Raw genomic sequence first — 25,159 nt, 5'->3', positions numbered from 1 at the left:
GGTAACAAAAAAAGCTTACTTAAGTAATTTGAAATAATATCCAATTTAAATATTTTGTATTTCATCATTCTTTCATTCAAACTGAGTCACACTCTCTATGTTAGGCATTATTCCTGCATGTGTTTTGGGGAGTAAATGGTTCTGGTATGGGACAGTTTCTCACCAGCAAGCAGGGAACATTTCACTGCAGAGCCCTACTGAGCAAAGACAGACAAGATGCAGATAATGTAAGGACACCTGCTGGTGGTCTGTTGCCACGGCACTGTGCTTTACTTCATGTGCTCGCAGCCTTTCACGAGTTGATTGCAAAGCTGTGCTTGTGTTTTGTTGTTGCTTCAGTTCAATTCAGTTCGGTTAAAAATACTTTAATAATCCCACAGGGAAGTTAATCCCATCAATCCTAATTGCTTTCATTGTGATTTAACTAATTGAGTCTTTGGAAGGAACGGGAACACGACTGGAACAGAAATCAATTTTATTTGACCTTTATTTATATAGTTTAAATCTCATTTAGAAAATAAATTCTTATTCTCAAGAGAGAACTGTCTCAGTATTATATAAAATCATAAATGCTTCATACAAAACAAGAGTGCAAGTTCCTATTAAGGTACAGCTTCAAAATGGCAAGTTAATAATTCATTAAAGCTATGGCTAAGAACATAAACATGAACCTACTGCTATTTTCCCAGTGTTTAAGCTCCTTTTGGAGATTATGCTAGGTTAGTGGTGAAGGGTACAAGAAGGCTTTCTTTCTCAATGCTGTGTATACTTTAAGAAGCTAAATGTTCAAGATTTTGCATTTATTTTATTCTGAACTAATAAAGCATTCACTGTCAAACTAACAGGGTCTAAAAGGGGTGCCTATATTTTCTGGCACTCCATCAGGCATTGCAAATAAAGTAATTACTTATCTGGTTTTATTTCTGTTTAATACATTAGTAAATCTATGCTTTTACAAGTGTAAAATTCAAAGTCTGAATTTTAAAATGATCTCTAGTCTGGGAGACAACAAAAACTTTTTTTTTTTTAATTTAAGAATAAATATGTCTTTCTCGTTTGCTTGTACTCAAGTTAATTGTGTTACATTAAATTTCAGAGGATTATGACTGATACTGACATTGAATAAAATCTTAAAATTGTGGATTTTAACATAACATATCAAATCTTCATGTATTTTAACCAGCTGTATGTATTCTTTTTTCATGGGTTCTGCATTAAAAATTATATATTTTTACTTTTATATTTTAATTAAACATTCTTGTTTTTTGTATATTTTATTGTTCTTTGTCTTATTGGTGTATTTATTGGCCGGACTCTGCTCATACTGTTTGAAGTTTTACAACTCTGAAAGTACAGTTAGCTGTAAAACTAAAGCTGCCTTGGTTGCGCCTGACAGAAATTACAATATATTTTTTAGAGCCGTCCCCCTTGGGTCTTTCAGGCATCTAACCAGCCATTCGATTCTCTGTTCTGATTGGTCACCTCCTAGCGTCGTTCATTTGACAAGACAAACAGCGTCAGGCTGTGCCTGGAAAAGAGTCGTGGTTTGTCCCTTTTATTCAATCGCAACAATGTCTGAGGAACGATCTGAGAGGTCCGATGGAAGGATCGTGAAGATGGAGATTGATTACAGTTCCACTGTAGATGAGAGGCTTCCGGAGTGCGAAAAAATGGCCAAAGTAAGTGAGCTTTTAAAAGAAGGCCAGCGCTGGCTGAGTCATGGTGCATCCCGATCGGTGCGCTAGCACTTAAGCTATCATACAACTGAGGTGTCTTCAGTTTTATCCTAACATGACCACATATAATGAGCACATATTACTTATAAGTTCGAATATATTTGTTTTTACCCACGCTTAATACCACATTGGTGTTTTTGTTTTCTCTAAAACTCCGGAGTTTGTTGTTAAAGAGATACTAGCTATGTTTAGCACTGAGGTTAGCTTCTTCAGAAGTAGCAAACCTGCTAACCGGTATTTTTTAGCATTCTGCAAGAAGAGAGAAAAAAAGCTTGGCGTTTGTAATTAAACAAAAAGATATTAAAGTTAATGTTTTTGTGTTCTCTTCTACAGGAAGGGAAGTTACAAGAGGCTATTGAAAGTTTGTTGTCACTGGAGAAACAGACCAGAACGGTAAGCGAAAACCTCCCACCTGATGCAGCACTAGAAATTGTTTACATTATACATTTACATTACAAATAAGAAAGAAGCAATTGTAATTTATATATTCATAAGAACTACAAAATAATTCCTTGTGTCCAAGAAATGATGTGAGAGCTTTTAATTCTTCTTAATATAACAATTTAACATGTATAGAGTTGGGTTGTTTTTGACACAGCTCCTGATGATGAGAGTCATCTACTGTTTGACTATGAAGTTCATTTGATCATTTTTCCTTTTAGTTTAAGTTCTACTTAATTATTTTCTGAAACATATATGAAATGAAATTCACAAAAAAATTGGGAGACAGAACTTCTTTTCATCTTGATTTAACATCGATTCCGGATCAATGTGTGCCAACCACTCAAAGTGCTTTTCCGTTATTAGTCTCATTCCCCCAGCAGCGACTTTCACACAAACTTATAGTGGAAGGTAACTTGGGCTTCAGTGCCTTGCCCAAGATAAATGGGGAAGTCGGATTCAAACACGCAACTTTCAGTTTTGAAGTTAGCTATTTTTGTCACTGAGCCTGCGGTCGGCTCTCTGAAACACATTCTGCTTGTAGCTTGCAAACTGTAGTTTCAAAATATTAGCTAGAATTGCAAACAGTTATTATGGGTTCCAAGTCCGCCCCTGGTTCTGCGCCTTCCTGCGTCCCATTAGCTTAGCATCACTGGATCTCCGGTGTGGGAGAGCGTTTCCACCTGCAGCTGGAGTCTCAATGGGCAGGCAACGTTAAACCCAAATGCCTATGTGGTTCCATGTTAGTACGATGACAAAAATGATGCCTCGTGCTTGTGGCAAGCAGTGTCGCTTTTCTGTCATTATGACTGATCAGAAATATGTTCAGCTTTAGCAAGGGAAAAGCTAAAAGCCTTTAAAAAAGAAAAGAAAAAAAATACATTATCTTAGCAAGTCTTGAACATGAATTGTGTTCAGAGCTACACAAGTTAACAAAAATCAACACATTAACTGGACAAAGTTGAGTTTGGTGCATTTATCTTGAAAATAGCTCAGAAAACTTTAACCAAAATTATTTCTTTAAAAACACACACACACACACACACACACACACACACACACACACACACACACACACACACACACTGCACTTACAAATGCATACGCATATTTAATGAATAGATTCTGTTTTAATGTTTCACAGGCATCAGATATGGTGTCCACCTCCAGAATCCTGGTGGCCGTGGTCCAGATGTGTTATGAAGCAAAGGATTGGGACGCTCTGAATGAAAACATCATGTTACTCACCAAGCGGAGGAGTCAACTCAAACAGGTCAGTGCTCTGCTTACCCTGATCGCTGCTTTATTCATAACTTTGCCAATCTCTTACCTATGGCCTCCTCAATTAAAACGCAGAATAAAAGAAAATGAACATATTTTAATTAGAAGCCCTTAACACATTAAAGTGTTAAATAGAAATTGTTTAAAGTAATTTTGTGAGATTGTCAGTCATCAAATTGAGTTACTCTACTGCAATGCAAATTATTACAATACTGCAAATTTTGTGATTTCTGCAAAATTAGCAGAAATTCCGATATCTGCAAATTTTGAAATATGAAATATGCTCGTATGTTCATGAATATGAACATACAAGTATTTTTTTTCAAACTCGTATTAAAAATATGAGTTTTCATATTTCAAACTAATTTAAATATGAAAACTCATATTTCAATGAGTTTTGAAATATGCTCATATAAAATGTAACTTTCCTTGGGTAAATTTGTTTTTACTATGGTCTAAATATGTGATTTGTTTTGCTCTACATCTCAGGCTGTTGCCAAAATGGTGCAGGAGTGCTACAAATACGTGGATGCAGTAACTGATCTGAACATCAAGCTGAGGCTTATAGACACACTTCGCACTGTGACTGCTGGCAAGGTAGGGAATCCCTTGATGCCATAATTAGTATGTCCTTGTACTGATTGTGTTGCCATTCAAATTAATCTTAAGAAACAGGCTTTGATATTACGGGAGGTGCCTGTATTTGATTCTCACAGTATTGTAATCCTGAGCAAACCCAGTTTAATTGCATTATAGATACTAAAAGGAAAAGGAAAAAAAAGACTTCATTGTTTTTATTTTGAACAGAAAAGCAACAAATGTTCCTGGCTCTGCCAAAACCCTTCAATGTATTAATACAGGTATTTTTGATTTTGAGGCAGAGGTTGAACCCTAAAACTCCCTGACTAAGCATTTATTGCTGTTTTTTGTGTGTATTTCTTATGCAACACTGGCACTATGACAACCTGATGTTAGCTAGTTAGTCAGGCTAACTGCTCAGGTAGTCAGTATCCATGACTCTTTTGTCCCTTGCTCAATAAAGTTTCTTTAAAAAAAAAAAAAAAGCGCTTCAAAATAAAAGCATGAATATAAACAACTAACTACTTGGAGAATTGTAGAAGTTGCTGCAGATGTTGAACTTTATTCAACTGAAAGCTTTCAAAGCGGCCAAATAAATTAGCGCTTAAGAATTTATCTGGAAAACCTAGTTTAGATAAAGTTAAGTACATTAAACATTTTCAAAGTTAGCTAAATGCTAAAGCACTAAATGGGGAAAAAAATTTGCTCTGCTATTATCGTGGAATTATTTTTCAGGAAAATTCAATTTAGCAGAATTTACAGGAAGCTGAGTGCACTAAATGTTTCCAAACTCGGCTAAAGCACTAAGTGGAAATTTAGCTCTGCCATTAACGGATTAATTCGGTAACACTTTATTTGAAGGGGGTTGAATAAGACTGTCATGACACTGTCATAAACATGACATAACACCTGTCATGAACATGAATAAACCTTCATGAATATTTATGACTCTTGTCATAAAGCGTCATTCAGTAAATTATGACACTTTTAATATAAAGTTGACATTATTCAAAATGTCTTTGTTATGACAACTTGACATTAACCAGGAAATCATTACTGATATAAATTTGTTATAAAAGTATTACTGATTGCACTTTAAAAATTAGGTAACTTTATGTTATTAAAGGTAAAGTTTAAACAGTAATGATTTCCTGGTTAATGTCAAGTTGTCATAACAAAGACATTTTGAATAATGTCAACTTTATATTAAAAGTGTCATAATTTACCGAAGGACGCTTTATGACAACAGTCATAAATATTCATGAAGGCTTATTCATGTTCATGACATGTGTTATGTCATGTTTATGAAAGTGTCATGTCAGTCTTATTCACCCCCCTTCAAATAAAGTGTTACCATTAATTCCCCTAAGCATAAATTTAGGGGAAGCTAAGTGCGGTAAATGTTTTCAAAGTTAGCAAAGGGTGTTATTGGCACTTCTGCTAATCCTCTAATAGTGTGACCAGTTACAGTGGTTTCCAAACTGCCACATTTTCTTGTCTTTGCAACAAAGGGAAAAGCATTGTTGCATTTTTTTTCAGCCATGGAACAACAAGTTTGAGAAGTGCTGACCCATGTCCACTGTGATTTTGCCCTTTAAGTCCTGTACTAACCAGGTAGGTTAGCTGCGTGTCACAACGCACTAAACGGTTCTCTCTGGCAGATCTACGTAGAGATCGAGCGTGCGAGGCTGACAAAGACCCTGGCCAACATCAAGGAGCAGAGTGGTGACGTCAAAGAGGCTGCCGCCATTCTGCAGGAGCTACAGGTGAGATCCAAACCTTTTTATGCACAAGTAATATGCGAGCTGCTAAGACCCGCCTCATTTACGGGTTGTCCATTTTGTTTTTTATTGTTGTTGCTCAGGTGGAGACGTATGGCTCCATGGAGAAGAAGGAGAAGGTGGAGTTTATCTTGGAACAGATGAGGCTCTGCATCGCTGTCAAAGACTACATTCGCACCCAGATCATCAGCAAGAAGATAAACACCAAGTTCTTTCAGGAGGAAGGGACCGAGGTAAGAGACAGCAGCAGTCCTGGCAGCTTCTGTTCTCTCAGAAGTTGTTGCATCATCTACTGTCCATCCAAACTTAAATCTTTTTCTTCCTTTTACCAACACAGGAGCTGAAGTTAAAGTATTACAACCTGATGATTCAGGTGGACCAGCATGAGGGCTCCTACCTGTCGATATGCAAGCACTACAAGGCCATTTACGACACGCCCTGCATCCTGGAGGACAGCAGCAAGTGGCAGCAGGTAGAGTGTCGACAGATTTTTGTTTCAGAGGACAACTGGTTTAGCGTTTTCACTCCTTTATCAAGCGTGGCTGTTTTCCTGAAGCTGGCGTTTGCAGAGTTCTTGTCAAATGTTAAATGTAGTTCTCATTGACTGAAACCTGGTTGCGCAGGACGGCCTCATATAACACGAGGAGCACAACGCTGCAATCGGCTAACATGCATTTTCTGCCTGTCCCGCCCTACAGGCCCTGAAAAGTGTGGTGCTGTACGTGATTCTGTCTCCTTACGACAACGAACAGTCAGACCTCGTGCACAGAATCAGCGCCGACAAGAAATTGGAAGAAATCCCTAAATACAAGTAAGACCAACCCGTTCCTCAACGTGCTTCTACTCCGCCGCTGACAAATCGATTACGACACGCTGAGGGTGACGTTCTTCCTCTTTTCCCAGGGACCTTCTGAAGCAGTTTACCACTATGGAGCTAATGCGCTGGGCCTCGCTGGTGGAGGATTATGGGAAGGAGCTGAGAGAAGGCTCGTCTGAGAGCCCGGCGACGGAGGTCTTCTCATATTCAGAGGAGGGAGAGAAAAGGTGGAAGGACCTTAAGAACAGGGTGGTGGAGCATGTAAGTCACTCATGGAAGGGCAGGGAAAACGATCGGGAGTCGCACCAAATGTAAATTAGATTCTCTTGTGTTGTTGCTCTTGTGTTTGAGTTTGTTTTTTGTTCCTTTTTTTCCCCAGGTAGAGCGTCCATCTGTACGTTTTCTCTTTGCGTTGAAGCACCAACCATTACTTTTACTAGCTTTGTTATCCGGTTCTCTGTCCATTCTTAAAAAAGTCTTATGTTTGTGTATCTAAAATTAAGGCCTTAAAATGCTTTAAATTCATTTTAGAAATTTAATTGGGCCTTAAATACACATAAGTACAAGGTCTTAAACGCTGCCATAGTGGGAATATTTAACTTGTATTTTCTCTGTTGTTCTCTCTGTTATTTTTTTTCTGTCAGGCAAAAGTTTGAGTCTCATACAGACTTCTTCATTGCGTTCTGTGACTCGAAGCGGTTGAGGCTACCGCTAGTTAGATGCTAATATACCCATGCTAGCTTGCTAGCTTTTTATTGATTTATTTTGTACCTTTCATCAGAGTAAATTTATTGCCAGTTGGATAGATGATGTCAGTCTTCGCCATCGGCTCACATCTATGGCAAACTTGTGCAATCTGCATAAAAGCTTGGCACTGTGGGAGTTAAGGCTATAAAGAACATCGCAAAATATACGATTTTCATATTTTAAATTATTGTTGTGATAAAGGTCTTAAACTTCATTCATAGCAGTCTTAAAAAGTCTTAACTTTGAGTTGGTGGAACCTGCAGAAACCTTAGCTTTGTTATGTTTTAACTAATGTGCTGCATTATATTTTATATGATGTTATTTTGTATTATATTACATGGAAATCAAAGCAGTCATTGAGAAGCTGCACAGGTGGGTGTTTCTTGGCGTAGGACAGCTCTAGGCGACGGATTGTAACAAAACGTTGTTTACGTCCGGTCTGGCTTCTCCTGGCGCAGAACTGTGACCCGCGTCACACATCAAGGACCTAGAAGTCGGATGAAATGCGACATGATGACCGTTTTGACTGTGGATTCTTTGAAACCAATCTGACGCGTATCCAAACTAGTGGGAGTCGCTCCAGTCGGATTTTTGTTTTGGGTGAAAAGATCGGAAATTAGGCCATTTGGACCGCCAAAAAAATAATCTGATTCGGGTCTCCTTATTCTTACTTAAGTAAGCTTTATATCTTTGGAGGTTGGTCTCCATTATTGCTTGTAATTATATTGAAGATTTTTTTTGTCTTTCTCTCTCAGAACATCAGAATCATGGCCAAATATTACACCAGAATCACAATGAAAAGGATGGCTGGCCTGCTAGACCTCTCTGTTGACGTAAGCAAACCTTTTTAGCAGCTCGTTCCATCTGAAGCTCACAGTACCACCAAAAAAAAACAAAAAAACGACGTTACTAATCCACCTGTTGAAATCCTACGCCAGGAGTCGGAGGAGTTCCTCTCCAGCCTCGTCGTAAACAAGACCATCTACGCCAAGGTCGACCGGCTCGCCGGCATCATCAACTTTCAGCGGCCCAAAGACCCCAACGACCTGCTCAACGATTGGTCGCAGAAACTCAACTCCCTCATGTCGCTGGTCAACAAGACCACGCACCTCATTGCCAAGGAGGAGATGATCCACAATCTGCAGTGACACGAGAACAGTTTCTTCTTTCATGTTTTTGTTTCATGTTCACTTGTGTTTATGTTCTGGGGGAACTGTGACGCGTTTGTACAGTACGTTAGCGGAATACCGCCGCGGCGCCCGATTGCAGTATCGTAAGATTTGGGGGGAAAAAGCAATCGTAAAACACACACGCCCTCTATGAGCTGTTCCTTTTTTTTTTTTATTGTCTAGTAAAACGTTGACAATAAACATATTGTACCTCCAGTCCTTGCATTTTCTCCTCTCTGTTTAATGTAGTTTTAATACAGTTTCACATTTTATGGAAAGATTACCAAAATCCAAATGCAACCAGATATTTGCATCAAGATAAAAATGACTCGTAACCACTGATTTTTTTTTCCCTGACCCTTTTTAAGCTAGATAAGCCAAAATTAGTTTCTTTTTGTTAAATGTCAGAAAAATGAGAGGAATGTTTATTGACATGTTTTTTGTTTGAACGTTTCAGACGTTTACAGTACAGGTACTAAGATTTCTTTGCATTTAAACAGTTTTGGAAAGCCCAGATGATGATTTAATCTTCTGAAATGTTTAATTTCCAACATCTAAGTTGACAGGAGACAAACCTATGGATGCTTTTTACAACAAAATATCAAAAAATACTTCAAGATGTGACATTATGAAAAAAAACAAAAAATGTTGAATTGGTGGGAAATGTGTGTATTAACCCCAGAAATAAGGCTGAAGCTGGTATGATAGTGTCAGTGTCCACAGTGAAATGAGCAAAAGCAACATAAAGAGCCAGATTACACTCAGGGACAATAATCTTAATTTTAGGAAACATGTCCTTCAGCCTGGTGTAACTAATAAACTATTTATCTACACTGACCAACCTGAGATTGGGAAGAAAAGGGCTACAAGTTTGGAAAACTGAGGATAGCACCTCAGTTTAAAGCACAGGGGTGGCAGCGTTATGTTGAGTAGGTGTTTAGCTGTAGGAGGGATTGGTGCGCTTTAAAAAAAAGATGGGTGCAGGATTAAAGTGCAACGTGATCACGTTGAAGCCGCAACTCAACACGAGTCAGGAAGTCAAAGCTTCAAGTCAACGATGAATCACCAGATCAGGCTTAACGACAAGTGGGCAAAGAGGTCAAAATCCTCTAAAAAAAGCTAATTCATAATCCAATTGCGGTCATATTTGACATTTTCCTCCCACCTAACTTTCTATTAAATGCTTAGAAAAAAACAAAGTATGACTGCATAGTTTGTAATTATGTTTTGTGACTTACACTCTCCTATGTGAGGTCATTGACTGCTGGATGATTTTCAAGTAGGTGTAACACATTTCGGTAAATTTTGTTTCGGATCATTTGAGCTGTTTGTAGCTATAAGCCTTCATTGTTGTAATTCAAAGAAAAGAAAAAAACACTTGAAATTTACGATTTTCACTTTCTTTATTTGAATCACAGTCTGAGTTACTGGAATGCCCACGTGGGTGGTTCTGTCATTCAAAATACTTTCTTGCTATATAAATAAAGTATGAAGACAAAACGGTCAATTTGTTTGAAATTCTTTTTATGTACTCTATTGAGGAGTTATTAAAATTTTACAGTAGTTGGGGAAAACATAAGCTAAATACCTTTCTTACTTTTCCCCCCCAAGAAAATGTCTTGATTAAAATATATCAACTTTGGTATGGATAATATAGGCAATATGTGTAGAAACGATAATGTCTCACAGATTATGGTATTTTTATTTCATTACATAAATTGTCCCAACACCACAATACTTCAAATGGAGAAATTTCACTTAAAAATACATTTTAAAAAAAAGAAAAAATACTCAAAATACTTATAGAATTATTTGTACAGGAGCAAACGTTATTGATATATAATTTGGAGTGAATATGCAGTGAACAAAAAAAAAACATAGTAATGCTGGGTTATCAATGACTTAATGATGTGAGACACAGAGGACACTGAAGCAGCTTTAAATTAATTCATTTTGGGGGAGGCTGGTGATAACGCTTATTTCTTCCACCGAGTGTTGTCTTTTTTTTCAAAGCAAAACTTTGACTCGTAAACGAGGCCAAAACATTGGCACTTTCACAGCAAGTCCTCCTCAACCTTCAGATCAGTACATCCCACTATGCTTTGCGATGGTCTGACAAGTGGATCCAAGATGGCGTAGAAAGTAAAGCTAGGTAAGTGTTGACTTCCCATTTTTAGCTCCTTTACTTGTCTTTTTCGTCGCAAAGCCACCGACACGAATCCCCCCCACAAATCAGTAGCACGGTGACGAATGTTTTGACTCCATGCACCGGTAGGAACAAGATGTCATATGAATTATATGTGCCTAAACACGGTGGCAAAAAAAATTCAGGCCCGAGTCCGTTTTGTTTCGGCGAACCTAGCCAAGCCAGCTAGCCTGCTACCATTAACAAGCCAGCCCAGCTATTCTTGCTGGGAGCTCATCAGTTTGCTGCCAAGAAAAGGCCGTGTTTTTTGGCCGCCGTGCTAAATGTTAGCTGCATATCCTCAGTTTAGGAGCAAAACTGTTACAAGCGATTCAAGCAAAGAGCGGATTTGTTGAGCACATTTTAAGCGATCTTTTTTTTTTTTTTTTTTTTTTTTTTTTGACGCTGCCGTCATCGTTCAGATTTGCAGCAGTCAAGATAAGTTTTCCAGACAAACAACAGCTACAACTCTCCTCTGGAAAACGAAATAACTCATAATTGTTGTCCTTTTTTTAGTAAATGCACGTTTCCGAAATGTACACGGGTTCAGTTCTGATGAATTTGCATGTTTTATTTGTATGTATTTTTTTTTCTGCCTCGCACATAGTTGCTAACGGTTGTGTCAGCCTAAATAACTCTGTTTGGGGCTGAAGCACAATTTTTATAAATCAGCTCGTAAGCTAACTGAGCTGTATGCAGATATATTAGTTTGACTTTATTACATTAAATGAGTACGATACCCACCTAATGAGAGCCGCCAAACTACTTGTTGTGGTTAAGAAGTGAGGGAAATTTTGCTACATTTAGGTAGCAAGGATTTTTTTCCCCAAGATTTTTTATATAGTTCTCAAGTGTGAGCGAATATTAACTTAATATATTGTAACAATTTTCTATCTCGTCAACATTCTTTGCTGTAATTCAAGCACATTTGATATGCTTTGCTCTTATTGACACCACCTTGCACATATTACTGTTAAAATGTCAGCATGATGTTACCATAATGATTCTTTGTGACTCTCTGTGTGAGTCATGTATTTAAATTAGTTTTATGCTTCCAGCACATAAAAATATACTCGCCAGCATCATGACCTTGACATGTACAAGGTATCAGTAGGTGCTGGACATTATAGAAAGCAGTGGCCGCTTCTACAATTAAAGTCTGTGAAGGTATGAAATCTTTCTGAAGCTAAGGCCTCGCCCAGGCGAAGCTGGAAATTTGGGAAAACGAATGGATTTTTATGTGTTATGGCCTGTTATCCACACAAAAACTTGCTTTTAACCAGAAGCTATTATTTCGAAAAACTCAGACTAATGTTTAGATTTCAAAAACCTTTTGTTTGCCTGAGTGTATATGGGAAAATAAGAGATTTGAGTTTCTAGCACATTACAGTCTGCAACAAATCTACCCACATACTTGCTTTGACACAATTCCCAATCGACATTGTCTTGTGTTTTGTTAACTTTATATCCTACTTAAGAGTAGTTCAACCCATGTCTCCACACAAATTAATCCCCTAGCACCATGTTTAATCCCTAATAGGAAGTTGAGGTTTTGAAGCAATCTGATTGGCTGATATAGGGTTTAGCGTTGCACTACACTGCCCCCTAGGAGTTTGGAACGTTTACGACAATGCGTATTTGTAGGGGTTTGTGTGAATGAAAGTTATCTGAAATTGTGTGAATGAAAGTTATCTGATATTGTACCGTGCGTACAATATATATATTTTTTTAACCAATATTGCAGAGATAATCTCACCCAGTTTAACAATAAAATTTGGTATGATATTCATCTGTTAGTTTCGGACAATAAAGCATCACTAATCTTTATCAGACAATTATTTTGAAGAGGAAATTGTCTGCTAGGCATACACAACCTACAGAAAGACTAATGTTTTAGTCCAACGCTGTATTTTCTTTGTTGTTGTTTTATTTCCAAAATTTCCCATCAACTTTAAAAAAATGTTTAACACAAAAACACAGTGTTTTTGTGTTAAACTACCACCAGGCTTAGCTTGTTTTTTGGAGGAAGCCCTCACTTTTACGCATTTTGCGTTATATGTGTAAAAGCAATTTCATCTTAATCTACTTGACTACGTTACACCTTAACAAATCATTTAATATCCTTGTACTTATTAGTCTATTTATGGAGAACAAAAGCCCCCCTTTGGTGACCAGATTTGGTCAATGTTCAATTTTACCGGCCTTGATCGGTGACCAGTTGGCCGGGTTCATATATTCATAAACTGGGTCTTTTTCTGATCAATGCCTGCATAGTTTGTAGCAGCTAATGCGTCACACCGGCAGCAGCACTAAAAAAGACTTGAAGTTGGTTACTTTCAGTATCACTGAGGTGTTTTAAAAGTCAGGAAGCGCAGAAAAGCCATCTAAAACAAAACTGCATTTCCTGTCGAGGCAATGTGGGCCGTTCATTCAGACTCCTACAGCAGATAGCCAGACTACTGCAAGTGCTGCTGATGTTGTAATTTTGCCGATTGGGTTGTTTTGTCTTTTATGAGTACAAAATACAACTGTGTGCCAGAAGACATCAATTTGTAGCTCCATTGGGAACATTTCTGCAAATTGTACCTGGAGCAGATTTCAGCAGTTAAGAGAAGGTCTCAGTGTTCGACCTTTAATGCCAGGTTAGTAGACTTTTGACAATATCAGAATGATTAGGTCTGTATTCCCTTGAGAATACACACAGATTGATGTTTACTTTTAGCGATGCTAACTGCGATATTTGCTAGCATTGGAAACTCCAAACCCTTAACCCCATGTAGTCATTGGCTTAAATGTCTAGAACCCTGTTTTAAAGTGACTATTGTCTTGTAAGTCTTCACCTCCAGTCCTGTCAAAGTAATATCAGTAACAACAGGAAAACTACAAACAATTCATAATTGGTTAAAACCTCTATTGGCACATCAACTTTACCAAGAAAATACAATTTCGTCACAAATACTATTGTGTGTATGATGCAATGTTTGTACCGATAAATCAGTTTCCTGATGTGGCGGGGAAAGGGTTGACTATGTGGAGTTAGTTTGGTCATTTTAAAGTGATGAAATGTAGGTGTTGTGGTCATTTTCGCAGTGTTCAAATGGTAGGTAAATATCGGTATCGGCCCACATTTTCCTATCGGTACATCCCGAACTCGGAAAAGTCGACTCTGATGAAACACGAGTGATTCCGACCCCTGATCAAAACAAAGTAGTTCTGAGCAGCCACTGCCAAGCAGGTATTATTTATTGTAATCACATAATCGTATTTCACCACAGCAAACTGTAAATTATGGAAAATTATGTTTAAGCATAGGTTTTTAAAATGGAATGAAACATCGCCGGGGGCGGTCAGAACAGATGCACGACATCTGCAGTTCACACTCCAAAAACCTCTAGCATGAAAAAAATCACAACCACACAAGAATGAAACGGTGAAGCAGTGAAATGGCCTACTCCCATTTACACATTATGATGCAGAAACCACTTGGGTAAACTAAGTGCATACAAAAATATCTCCTTCCATTTACTCAATCAAGTCTTCTGAACAATGATACACACACACACACAGTGATGTGAATAGGATGGAGTTCTGGCTGCGGGCCTTGTGTGTTTTAAAGAATGACCTGTAACACTAGCCAGGGGTCACATTACATTAATGTACAAAACGCACAATTTCCGCTGCTATTTAAATAAGTTGGTAAATGAAGTCACTGATTGATTCTTCCACTAGTTATGGAAATAAACAGAACCACAAGTTAAGTAGACCATGAACCACTTTGATTTAACAACTCTGATATCTGGTAAATCCCTTTCATTCATAGGCTGACTCTGCTGTGATTGGCAGATGTGTTTCCTTTCTGTTGTCTCTCAAGAGATTTCCCTGTTTCATACTTTTAATGCCTATTTTTTTATTTTTTAAGGGGGTGGGGGGAAACCCTGCTTTTCCATTTGTATTCCAGTCATGTTGCTGTCGGTGAAGCAAAATGAGGGATAACTACGTCGGTCTGTGTTACTGCGAACCCGCTGAAGTCTCGGTATTCCTTTGAACACAACGCGAGTCGGCATTAAAGGCGAGGCGTGGATTAATATAACTTTGGAGTCATGAGTCCTCCTTAGCTTTGCTTGTTAGTTACTGTAATAGTTGCAGCAAGTCCACTGTTTCCGCAGCATCAAACAGGAGGAAACGGTTTCTTAAAGTGTCCGCTGCAGTCTCATTTGCATATCAATATTTTTGGCTTCTCTGTTTCACAGCTATTTTGTGGAACAAAACCACGCATTCTTGTGAACTTGATGTGCAATTTAAAGTCCAAAATGTGTGTAATTAAAATTACATCTTCAATAATTTGTAGATTTTTGCTTGGAGTTTGTTCCTTCACATTTGGAAAAACAGCAAATTGCTTGCCTGAGATGAAGTGAAACGGGAAGTTTATTTTTTACTTTTTTCGGTGAGCTAGTAACACTTAAAGCCAATGTAGGATATAAATAAAAGCCTCGTGAATTTAATGTAAACTCTAAAAGCCATGACAATATGCCTGCTTTTATATCTGTCCTGTGACAAATACTACATGCTAAGTGTTTTGTAGTTACTAGCGGTGGCTCTAAGGATATTAGTGTTACACTTAAACAGCCTGGGGCTGCACAGTGGCGCAGTTGGTAGAGCTGTTGCCTTGCAGCAAGAAGGTTCTGGGTTCAATTCCCGGCCCTGGTCTTTCTGCATAGAGTTTGCATGTTCTCCCTGTGCATGCATGGGTTAACTCCAGGTACTCCGGTTTCCTCCCACAGTCCAAAAACATGACTATCAGGTGTGTGTGCATGGTTGTGTGTCTCTCTGTTGCCCCTCCTGAAAAGGGTGTAAAGAAAATGGATGGATGGACTTCAACAGCCTGTTCTCACATTATGTTGACCACTTAAGAAATAACTTCAAGCTGTGGATGTAACACACTGGTAAAGCCATTTGGAGGCAGTATGAAGTGAATTTGACTTTTTTGAGCTTTACATCATGTTATGATGTTATTCCCTTATCAAAGGGACAGCTAAATGGCAGCCATTTAGCTGTGCAAAACGCCTGGGTGAACCTAGCTCCGCCTTCGAGGCGCAACTCCTCAGAGTTGTAGTTTCCAAGCCGTACTGGAAGCCCCACTTGGCTCCTTCAGACTAGCCAGCAGCAGTTAGCTGGAGCTGTGGGTTTGCTGAGCTCATTATAGGAGCCACTTCTCTCTGAAATGCTGGTGAAAATGTTGTTAAAGTGTTAATAGATTAGCCATGTTGTGATGACTTCCTAAAGGCGGAGTTTCAGAAAGAGCAGGAACTTTTAAAGGACTACTGATGGTAACAACTTGATTGGGCTGTGAAATGGCACCATGTGCCTGGAAAATACATATTGTCCCTTTAAAGAGTGATGTGCTGTGCTAATGGAAAGAATTGCAGGTGAAGGATCTACTCCATTTTGAGGAACAAACCTGTTTTTTTGTCGCCATATTTTATGACTCAAAAAATATTTACCAATATGGCATACACTTTCAACAGTGTTGTGTGAAGATGGTCAGCAACAACATTCATCTGAAAGGAGGCTTGTTGCAGTTTATTTTGTACATGTTTGATCAAGGTAGTCAACCTGTTGTTTCTGTCAGTTTTGTTTTCTTTATTATATTTTTCACATTGGCTGTTCTACCCCTAATTGCACTGAGCAAACAAGTTAAAGTTGTGTTGTTTTTACGTGTTGGAACACGTTTGTGAAAACTATTGGTGTATGTTAGTGTTATGTACTGGTGCAGTGATCAAATGAATTGGTAATTCATTACATTTCTGATAAATAAAAAACATTTTAAATCAATTCAGCTCTGTATCGGATCGGTATCTGCCGGTACTAAACCTCAGGTGTCAGTATTGTTTTGGAAGTGAAAAAAATAAAAACTAGCCAAACCGTTGATCGTGTCTGAATAGTTGCCCATTACTGGCTTTTCAGCAACTCTTTGTCATATTATTGAACGGAAAACAAGCAATATTTTTATTCTGTTCAAATATCAAATTTGTGGTTTTGTTTTGTAGTAATATAAACATTTTTTTTTTACCATGTATTGCTTGTTGGCAATACACACTTTAATCATTTAATTTGAAAGACTCACTATTGCAGCTTTAGAGCCAAAACATATTTGACAAATGGTCAAAGTTTCTCATCCCTTTTTTTTAGGAAGTCATATTTTATAGATCAGTAAACTGTTCTGACTTTGAGGTATTTGAAATGTGGCGTCAGCTTGTTCAGCAAGCGCTTTTGATGCGCACTTTTAGGATAAAAGCTGTTCAGTTTGTGAGCCGCAGGGCCAGTTGTTTAAAGCAGTAAGTTTGCATTGGGGCTGACAGATATTAGGCCGCTAGCCAAGGATAAGGTGTTCCCCAGGAGGTCACAGTGTACCCTCCATATTCTGATGCGTAGCAGCTTTATGTAACCCGTTCCTTTTCTTTTTTTATTTTATTTTGGCCATTAACAGTTTTTTTTTTTTTTTTCCCTGATACAGTGAATCTCCCAGTTGTTCCTCCGTTGTTGTTTTTGACATATTCTTACTTTCAGGATGCTTTTGTGCTCCACATCAGCTGACAAATGATAAACTCACCAGACATAAGAGGGGCTTATAATCTGCCATTTATGGTGAGAAATGTATTTTTGTATCGGCTACAGATGTTTGTTTTTTTTTTTTTACCAAAATCCCAAACTGTTTGAATGTCTGGCTGTGGCTTTAAGTGAACCGGATCAAAAAGCTCAACGTTAACCTCTAGCGTGTGTCTGCTTTGCTAGGTTCCTCCCCTGCTTAATCCTGTTTGTTATAGTTCTCAGTTTTTCCTGTTTGTCTGATCTACTGCTTCTTGCAAGGATTCAACCGGCGAGAGATTTCAAAGTTGTTAATAGAATCGACGGTTTTCTTAAAATAATCTGTGGAACTATCAAAAAGTTGTGACTTACAACTGGTTTAGTCAGACTCGGTCATTTGTCGCAGCTTGTTTCAGTTCTTTAATTGTGGAAGTTCAGGTCTAAAAAGGCCGGCTAATCACCGACTGCCGCCACGTTCCCATTTTTTTTTAAACGCCACGACGGACGCCGCCGCTCGTCTCCTCCGAGCGAACCTCGCGTCTCCAGAGAGACGGTGTCTTCATCGTGAGCTGCACCCAGAGATGATTGTTTTGGTTCCGCTGTTGTGGAAATCTGTTGCAATCCGTGGAACAGGAGCACATGCGTTACTGTGGGCGCCGGGATGAGCAAGCTTTACTATAAAGTCTTGATATTTTACTGAAGGACACAACATTAGCTGAACCGTACCGTTTCTTTGCCTCGTCCACCAAATTCCTCTCTGACTTTGACTTCGTATCTCGCTGAACGTTCTGTTTTCATGCAGCAGAGCGGTTGCAACATTCTAGTTTGGTCTAATGAGTCACCATCAACTCATCATCTCAGCCCCTGATGTAAGCAGCTACTTGCTCTAACACCAAAGCCAAAATAATAATAAAATTGTCCTCCTTTTTTCTTATTTGTGTTTGGGCTGAAGCCTGTGCTTTCGGATATTGATGAGACAAAACACAGGTTGGAAGTGATGCACTGATTCCAGGAGAAGTGGCATCTGACGGTTAACATTTGGCAATTTTTTTTTTTCCATCTCCAACCGTGCAACAATTAAAAACAATTAAAACAGCATTTTAAAACTTTAAAATGCTGTTTAAAATTTTTCTTAACAGTTTTTCTGCTATTTCTATTGGCAAACATTAACTAATACTTCTAAAAAAAATTTAATTTCAAACTTTGTGTCTATTTACATCCTGATGTGAAGCAGGTTGTCAAGAGCCACATGCCTGGTGTCTTTTAAGTTTTCATAATTTTTACTTTTCTTATTTAGTAGGGCTGAAACAATTAGTTGTGATTAATCAATTTTTTTCACTAATAGATTAATTACGATTAATCAACTCAGTAAATTATGATGTTACAGAAAGGTTAAAATGTATTTCTGTAGATCACTTTAAAAAGTTAAATTCATATACCATTTAGATTCATTACATACAGCCATCTATTTCAGAATTTATTTGATAATTCAAATTGGTTGTTATTTCAATGATAAATTATTGAAATTGATTAATCGATTATAGAAATAATTGTCAGCTAATGTAGGAATTGATTAATCGCTAACTGGATTAACTGATTACTGAACCGATTGATCCATTGTAGTACAGATTCAAAAAAAGGCATTTGCCAAAAGAACATTTAGCTAATTAAGCCAAAAAGTGCACAAAATGTGCCCTTGTGTGCACTATATATATATATATATATATATATATATATATATATATATATACACACACATACAGTTTGTATTTCAGATAAAAAAAGAATTGTACTTCTCAAGTGGTATAGTTTTACATTCACCAGGTTAAAAGAAAACCTCCTATAAAGCACCTTTTGATATCTAATTAATCGGCTAATCCAAATAATAATGAACAGATTAGCCCTACATTGTATTTGTATCATCCTTTGCTACAAATGATCAATTGTGCACTAAAGGAATGAACTGGTATTGCACTTTAGGCAATAAAATATTTATTTTCATATTCAAAAAATGAATTGAATTTCTCTGTTTGTGTTTTTTCTATGTATTTCTAATATTGTATATAAAAATACTTATGTGGTTAAATGAAAAATTTGCAGAATGTGCCAATCTCTTTATCAGATTAATCAGCAGAATAATCATTACTAAATCAATCGTTAGTCACGGCCCTAGTTTTTAGTAATGTGCTGAGTTTGAAGCCAGCGTGTTTAACCCTGCGTTCGTTACTTTTTGACACCCTTTACGCTCCAAGTTTGCTGTGTCACCAGTTAAAATCCTGACCACTGCCAGGCAATGAAGCCAGCAGTGAAATCTGAAACCTCACAGCACCAAGGAGCTGGAGTCTGTGTTTGAACTGGAAGCTGCTGAAAGCAAAACGACAAAATGTTAGCTGCCGCTGTGCTCGCTGAGAGGGAGGAGGTTACTCTGCTCGGCTGCATCTTGCTCTTATTTTTGACAGTGAACCAGGTGTGGGTTCTCTTAGCAGTGTGGGTGGGAGCCTGGTCCTGCTGCAAAACGAACAAAGCATCTCCATATGGCTCGGCCTCGTCTCCTTACAGTAGCTCTGCTTTTGGACTGCCTCTGTAAACTTCAGGATGAACCTCAGTGAACCTCCAGGGACGCGTCTCTAGCTCCCCCTTCAGGCTGCGCGATCTTGATTTCCATGTTAATATTCTTTGCTTGTCCTGTCTCGGTCTTTGTGAGGTGGCAATTCAAAAGGATTTGAATTACAATCCGCTCAAACAAAGGCTGCGGTTATCACCGTGGTGCATCCATTTTTGACCACACCTTTTCCTTCCACTGAACTTTCCATTATTATGTTTGGGTACTGCACTCTGTTGCAAACTTCACTGGCACTGACCTTTTTTCTAAATGCTTACACTTGGTGTCAGTGACTGCCCACTGTACAGATGTCAAATCGGCTCTTGTTCATGACTACGTCGGCTGTAACATGGCAACAAGATTTCGAGAACGTAGGATTCAATTTGCTGCAAGTCGTCATCGCAGTGAACATAAATAAACACGCACTGTAAAATGTGTCAGCTTTCAAATTGAAATTTTGAAATAAATGAACATTTTTGGTGGTTTTATTTTTCCAAGTTTATTGAAATTCATCTGTATCTTATTTAGATTACTCCTCCTTGCGTTGCTCTTTAACTGCTATTTAGTAGTGCACCGATCTTTAAAAAGCCTGACTTGCTGATAACCAATGTTGAGTGATGCCATTTATTTTTTTTTTTTGCGACTAAAAAGTTGCAGTGATTTTCAGTTTTTCCCAGCCCCCAATTTTTTGTGAAAAACTTTTTTTTTCCTCTTTCAGCCAACATCAGGAAAAAACAAGACACCGTTTTAGGATAGATAAATGACCATTGATATTGATGTGGAGTATGAATAATACAGATTAAAAGTATTTTCAAGGTCAAAGTGAAAACTTTGAAGAAAATGGAATGGAAAATGCTTTTCTAGAAGTAGTGCACTGATGGCACTTTTTTAAAAAAAATCTCAGATTCCCATCTTGGCTGATACCAATTTTTATTTTTTTCTAAACTGGCTAAATTGACTATTGTTAACCACGCGTATGCAGATGTAATACTGATATCCGATCTCCCAAAATTGAGGAACTCGGGGGGGCCGGATAATTTGCCCACCTGTTCATCGGTGCTCCCCTTTCCGCTGTTTCATCTCAGTTCGTAGCTCCGATAAACTCTGGAAATACTGACTGCGTTCGTCTCTGTCCACCTGCAGATGTTCTGTCTCTGAGTCATGGCAGACAGGAGAGCGGAGAAGTCATGTGAAGAAGCCAGCAAATCGTTAGCCAGGCGGGAGTACGAGGCGGCGGTCACCCACAGCACGGACGCCCTGGTGGTCCTCGCGCCCCAAGCCTCGTCACCCGGCGCCCCCGTACTGCCCAGCCCTCCCTCGGCGGTCGCCGCCGGACCCCTCCGCAGCCGCGCCCTGCTCTACCGAATTGCTGCCTTTCTACAACTGGTGAGCTACGGCTTGTTGGTTGATCTTTTTTTTTTTTTTTTTTTAGAAAATGTAGGAATAACTTGGATCAATACATTAAAAGAGTCTAGTCGTTTGCTTCAGCCCTGAAGTTGTGGAAACTTTCCCGTATCCTTAATTATAGTGTAAACGACTCTGTTTTCATTTAAAGACTCGTTTCCAACTGTAACGTCTGGACTTTGTTTTCTCTTTCCACCAACAGAAAAACTACGACGGAGCAGATGAAGACTGCAAACATGGTGGGTCGCACTTCTAACTGTGAATTTACTCTTTGGTTCGGTTTGAAGCTGCGGATTGAGATGTTTGTTTTAATGCAGCAAACAAACCAGAGATTCTTTTGTTTTTCTATAAAACGTTTCTAGGGTTTTATTTTCTTTCTTGGGGGTTTTTGTTTCTCAGTCTGATCTGGGATTTCCCAGCAGCTGCTTTGCAAACACTCTGAAACTCTGATATAAACTGGTTTTTCTTTTGTTTACAGTGGTGGAGGAGATATTTGAAGACCACTGTTTGGAAATTGGCTCAAATTATATAAATGTATATTATTGTTAGCCGCTACATGCTAGTTTAAAGTGCACCAAGGGTAAATAGAAAAGAGTCTTGATGACCAAGTACACATTTTGATAGACACAATCAATGACAAGTGCATTGACAGAACATAACGCAAAACTGTAGTGAACATTTATTGTTTTCTTACAATAATTAGGACATGAATCAGTTCCTCTAGGATGTTTTTTTTTCAGTTGTTACAAACTAAAATTTTCAGATTTTTATTTATTTTTTTGCCACCTTTTTCAAAAATTTGCAATCAAACATTCAAAGTTGTATTTTTTGCCATAACATTGTCTTCCTAAACATAACATTCCCCCCCAAAAATGACAGGATTTGAACATGGTCAATATTTAAAGTGCAAATAACACTTTTAAATGCCTCCTTTTACATTAAATAATAATTATGTCCTGAGAAGAGGTCAAAGTGCAAAACAAGGACTCCATATTGGTCATCCAAGTTAATATGAACTTTTTACAGTGGCTGTTTTTCACATGGAAGATATGGGCAGTTACTCAGGGCAGCATCAAAGGATGGGTCATCCAAGAATTAAAAAATAAGATAAATAAAATTTTTATTTTATTTTATTTTTATTTTATTTAAGTGAAACAGGAAGTTCAATTAGAAGGAGTTTGGTGAAAGTTCAGCCGAGTTGCAGTGATTGGTCAGAGCTATATTGCAAGTGAAATGCAGAAAGCGTGAAGGTGATCGGTCACATTTGTGTAAAAATTGCAAAAAAAAAATTCAAAGCAAGTTTCATTGCAAAAATTTGTGAATAATGAGTGAATTTACATTAATGGTTGCAATCGCAACATTTCAACTTCCTGGATGGACTGATGAAGTAGGAGGCTAGCAGGCTAAATAACATTTAAAACCACTCTAAATGCTCCATCTTCACTCCCTCTTTACAACACAGCCTGGTTAGCGGAGCTTTAACACGTTTCCTTTCACTCTGTTGCAGTTCTGGCAGACGAGGTTGCTCGGGGTGACGGCTCTCTACAGGCTAGTTTGCGCTCCATGCTTTTGGATGGCAGCCTGCAAGAGGTGGTCAGCATCCTATCTAAATCCCTGTATGGAGAGCCAGTGGTAAGATTTGATTTGATCTAGTTGTAAAGGTGGAGTTGTTCATGCTCTATACCTGCTGATCTGTTTATCAGTTTGGAGGGGATTCTTAAGCCTTATTTCATATTAATATCCGTCTTAATGAGTTTATTATTTTGAACCAGAAGTTTAACTGTCAAAGCAGCAATATTACATCTTAATAAACCAAAACTTTAAAGTGTTGGTCCATCAGCCAAACTATATATATAGAGGAAACATACATGTTTCACCATTCCACAGTCTATATCAAAATAAGATGTTTTGTTCCTGCAGATAAAAATGATAGGATAACAAATCATTCCCAATTGAATCAATAGAATGAGTATATTGTGTCCTTTAAATTTTATTTAAAGTAAACAAAATAAATAAGAAATATAACATCAAAGTACCTGCTGTTGTTTGATGCGTTTATAAACTCAAAGTAGGTTTAAATTCATTTAATACATTCTTATTTTATTTGCTCATAGTTAGTTGGTTGCTATTTTATTTCATGTTTCTAAGGCCTGAACTCATCAGAAATACAGACCAGTAAATGTCTACTGTACTTTATATGTGTTTAAATCCAGACATTTGGTCTGAAATATAGTGACATTTTGAAATGTAAAATGGTTAGAAACTGTGTAATATACCATCATCGGTGATTTAATGTTTTGTATTTACTATGTTAAGCAAACCTACATGCAATGAGTCAATAGTATAACTGTGATGAATATAAATACTATTTGCAGTTATGTTATAATGAATATAATATTTTCCTCCTCGCTCCAGAACGGCATCGTTACAAAAGACCTGACCAGATTAAAAATGCTCTTCTCCGAAATTGAGGTAACTGCATTTGCTTTTCTGGTCGTGGATGTTTAGTGTAATAGAGTTAAAAATAAACGTTTTTGCTCTGTTTCATTTAGGCAATAAAAAGAGAGATGGCCCCTGAATACACAGACGACCAGGACGAAGGTGAGCGCATCTGCATCAGGAGTTTATTTCAACATTTTGCTTCGTTGCATCAACAACTTCTGTGCATTTTCTTTCCGTTTGGTGTCTTTCCTGCAGTCAGTTGTCACTTTGAGTCTTTTCCTACCAAATTATTGTCCAGTGAATTGTCTGGCCACTGTACTGTCACAGCTCTAGTGTTTATGCAGCTTTTATATCGACAGAAGTCCAAGATGGCTGGCAGTTCCGGCCTCCTCCCAGAGGGGTCACTAGCAGTGAGGAGTACACACTCTGCAAAAGGTAATCAGCAGATTCTTCTTTTATTATTTCAAATAAATGTATGTTTTAGTTGAGCAATGAATGAAAAATGTTTCCTTCCCCCAAAATAATCTAATTTATTTTCCACCAAAAATCAAATGTTATTTTTTTTGTTTGTTTTTATTTTTTTTAGGGGGTTATTGTTTCCTTTTTATATTAAGCATTTAATGTATGCCATCTTAAAATTTAAATAAACAATTAACATACAGGCTATAGAACGACAAAAACATATCCATATATCTTTGTAGGAATAAAAATCCTTGATCTTTATTATGTATTTATTGGCCATTCTGGACCTTTATTATGTTAAGAATAAGAAATATGATGATGCTCTGAACAGGAAATTAGCACACAAAAAAAATTGATTTTATGGTTTTATGACATTAAAAAAAATTACTTCAATAAAATAGTATTCATTTGCCATTTCCACATAACATAGTTGTATTTGAGTTTTTGACTGGTTTAAATGTTATTTATTAAGATAATGGCACTGTCTATCAGGTACAATGTGCTTTAAACTGGCAGAATAATCGATGCATTTTTTTAATCATTACTTTTTATTTATTTTTGTAACAATAATTAAACAATAAAATAAAATGGATTAAATCAAAACAAAAAAGTTAAATAAAACAAAATTAATACTTTTTAAACTTGTTTTATTTTTGTCATGGATTTAAAAATAGAAAAAAATTGAATGTTTTCAACTGTTTTTATTTTTTTTAATAAATAAAACATAAAAATAATATTGATTAAAAACTGAATGCTTGAAATATAACATATGCTGACCTAGTGTTCATAAACTGGGTTTTCAATACAGATTCTAGTTGAAATATTTCCTCCCAAGTTTTTTTTTTGTTCAGAGTAAAATGACAGTCTGCCAAACTTTTTACCAGTAGCTTGAAAAAGAAACTCACGCAGCTTTTTCTGTCAGCTCATT

At 37.5% G+C, this 25,159-nt stretch overlaps 2 protein-coding genes across 4 annotated transcripts in view; both read left to right on the top strand.

Moving 5' to 3' along the window:
- The first annotated feature begins 1,477 nt into the window (after positions 1–1,477).
- On the top strand, positions 1,478–8,767 carry psmd12 (proteasome 26S subunit, non-ATPase 12). The gene is made up of 11 exons (XM_015001796.2): positions 1,478–1,679; positions 2,070–2,129; positions 3,322–3,450; positions 3,948–4,055; positions 5,699–5,803; positions 5,902–6,051; positions 6,156–6,290; positions 6,517–6,629; positions 6,722–6,896; positions 8,138–8,215; positions 8,321–8,767. Exons 1-11 carry the CDS (start codon positions 1,572–1,574, stop codon positions 8,528–8,530), a joined length of 1,371 nt encoding a protein of 456 aa, XP_014857282.1. The 5' UTR covers positions 1,478–1,571; the 3' UTR covers positions 8,531–8,767.
- Positions 8,768–10,616: 1,849 nt separating this feature from the next.
- Positions 10,617–25,159, top strand: part of helz (helicase with zinc finger) — a 56,833-nt gene continuing 42,290 nt past the window's right edge. The window contains exons 1-7 of one of the 3 annotated variants that reach the window (XM_088009753.1): positions 10,617–10,703; positions 21,067–21,309; positions 21,530–21,566; positions 22,835–22,959; positions 23,743–23,799; positions 23,880–23,928; positions 24,129–24,204. In XM_088009753.1, coding sequence (XP_087865879.1) covers positions 21,085–21,309; positions 21,530–21,566; positions 22,835–22,959; positions 23,743–23,799; positions 23,880–23,928; positions 24,129–24,204 — 569 coding nt within the window. In that variant the 5' untranslated portion in view covers positions 10,617–10,703; positions 21,067–21,084. Of the gene's footprint in view, positions 10,704–20,209; positions 21,310–21,529; positions 21,567–22,834; positions 22,960–23,742; positions 23,800–23,879; positions 23,929–24,128; positions 24,205–25,159 lie in introns of those variants that run through there. The other 2 variants (XM_088009748.1, XM_088009756.1) reach the window with 2 other exon arrangements.

The sequence above is a fragment of the Poecilia mexicana genome, unplaced genomic scaffold (assembly GCF_051168715.1).
Source record: "Poecilia mexicana isolate PSO_F unplaced genomic scaffold, ASM5116871v1 scaffold_2, whole genome shotgun sequence".
NCBI classification, from domain to species: Eukaryota; Metazoa; Chordata; class Actinopteri; order Cyprinodontiformes; family Poeciliidae; genus Poecilia; species Poecilia mexicana.
This window is presented reverse-complemented; position numbering and strand designations above follow the sequence as displayed.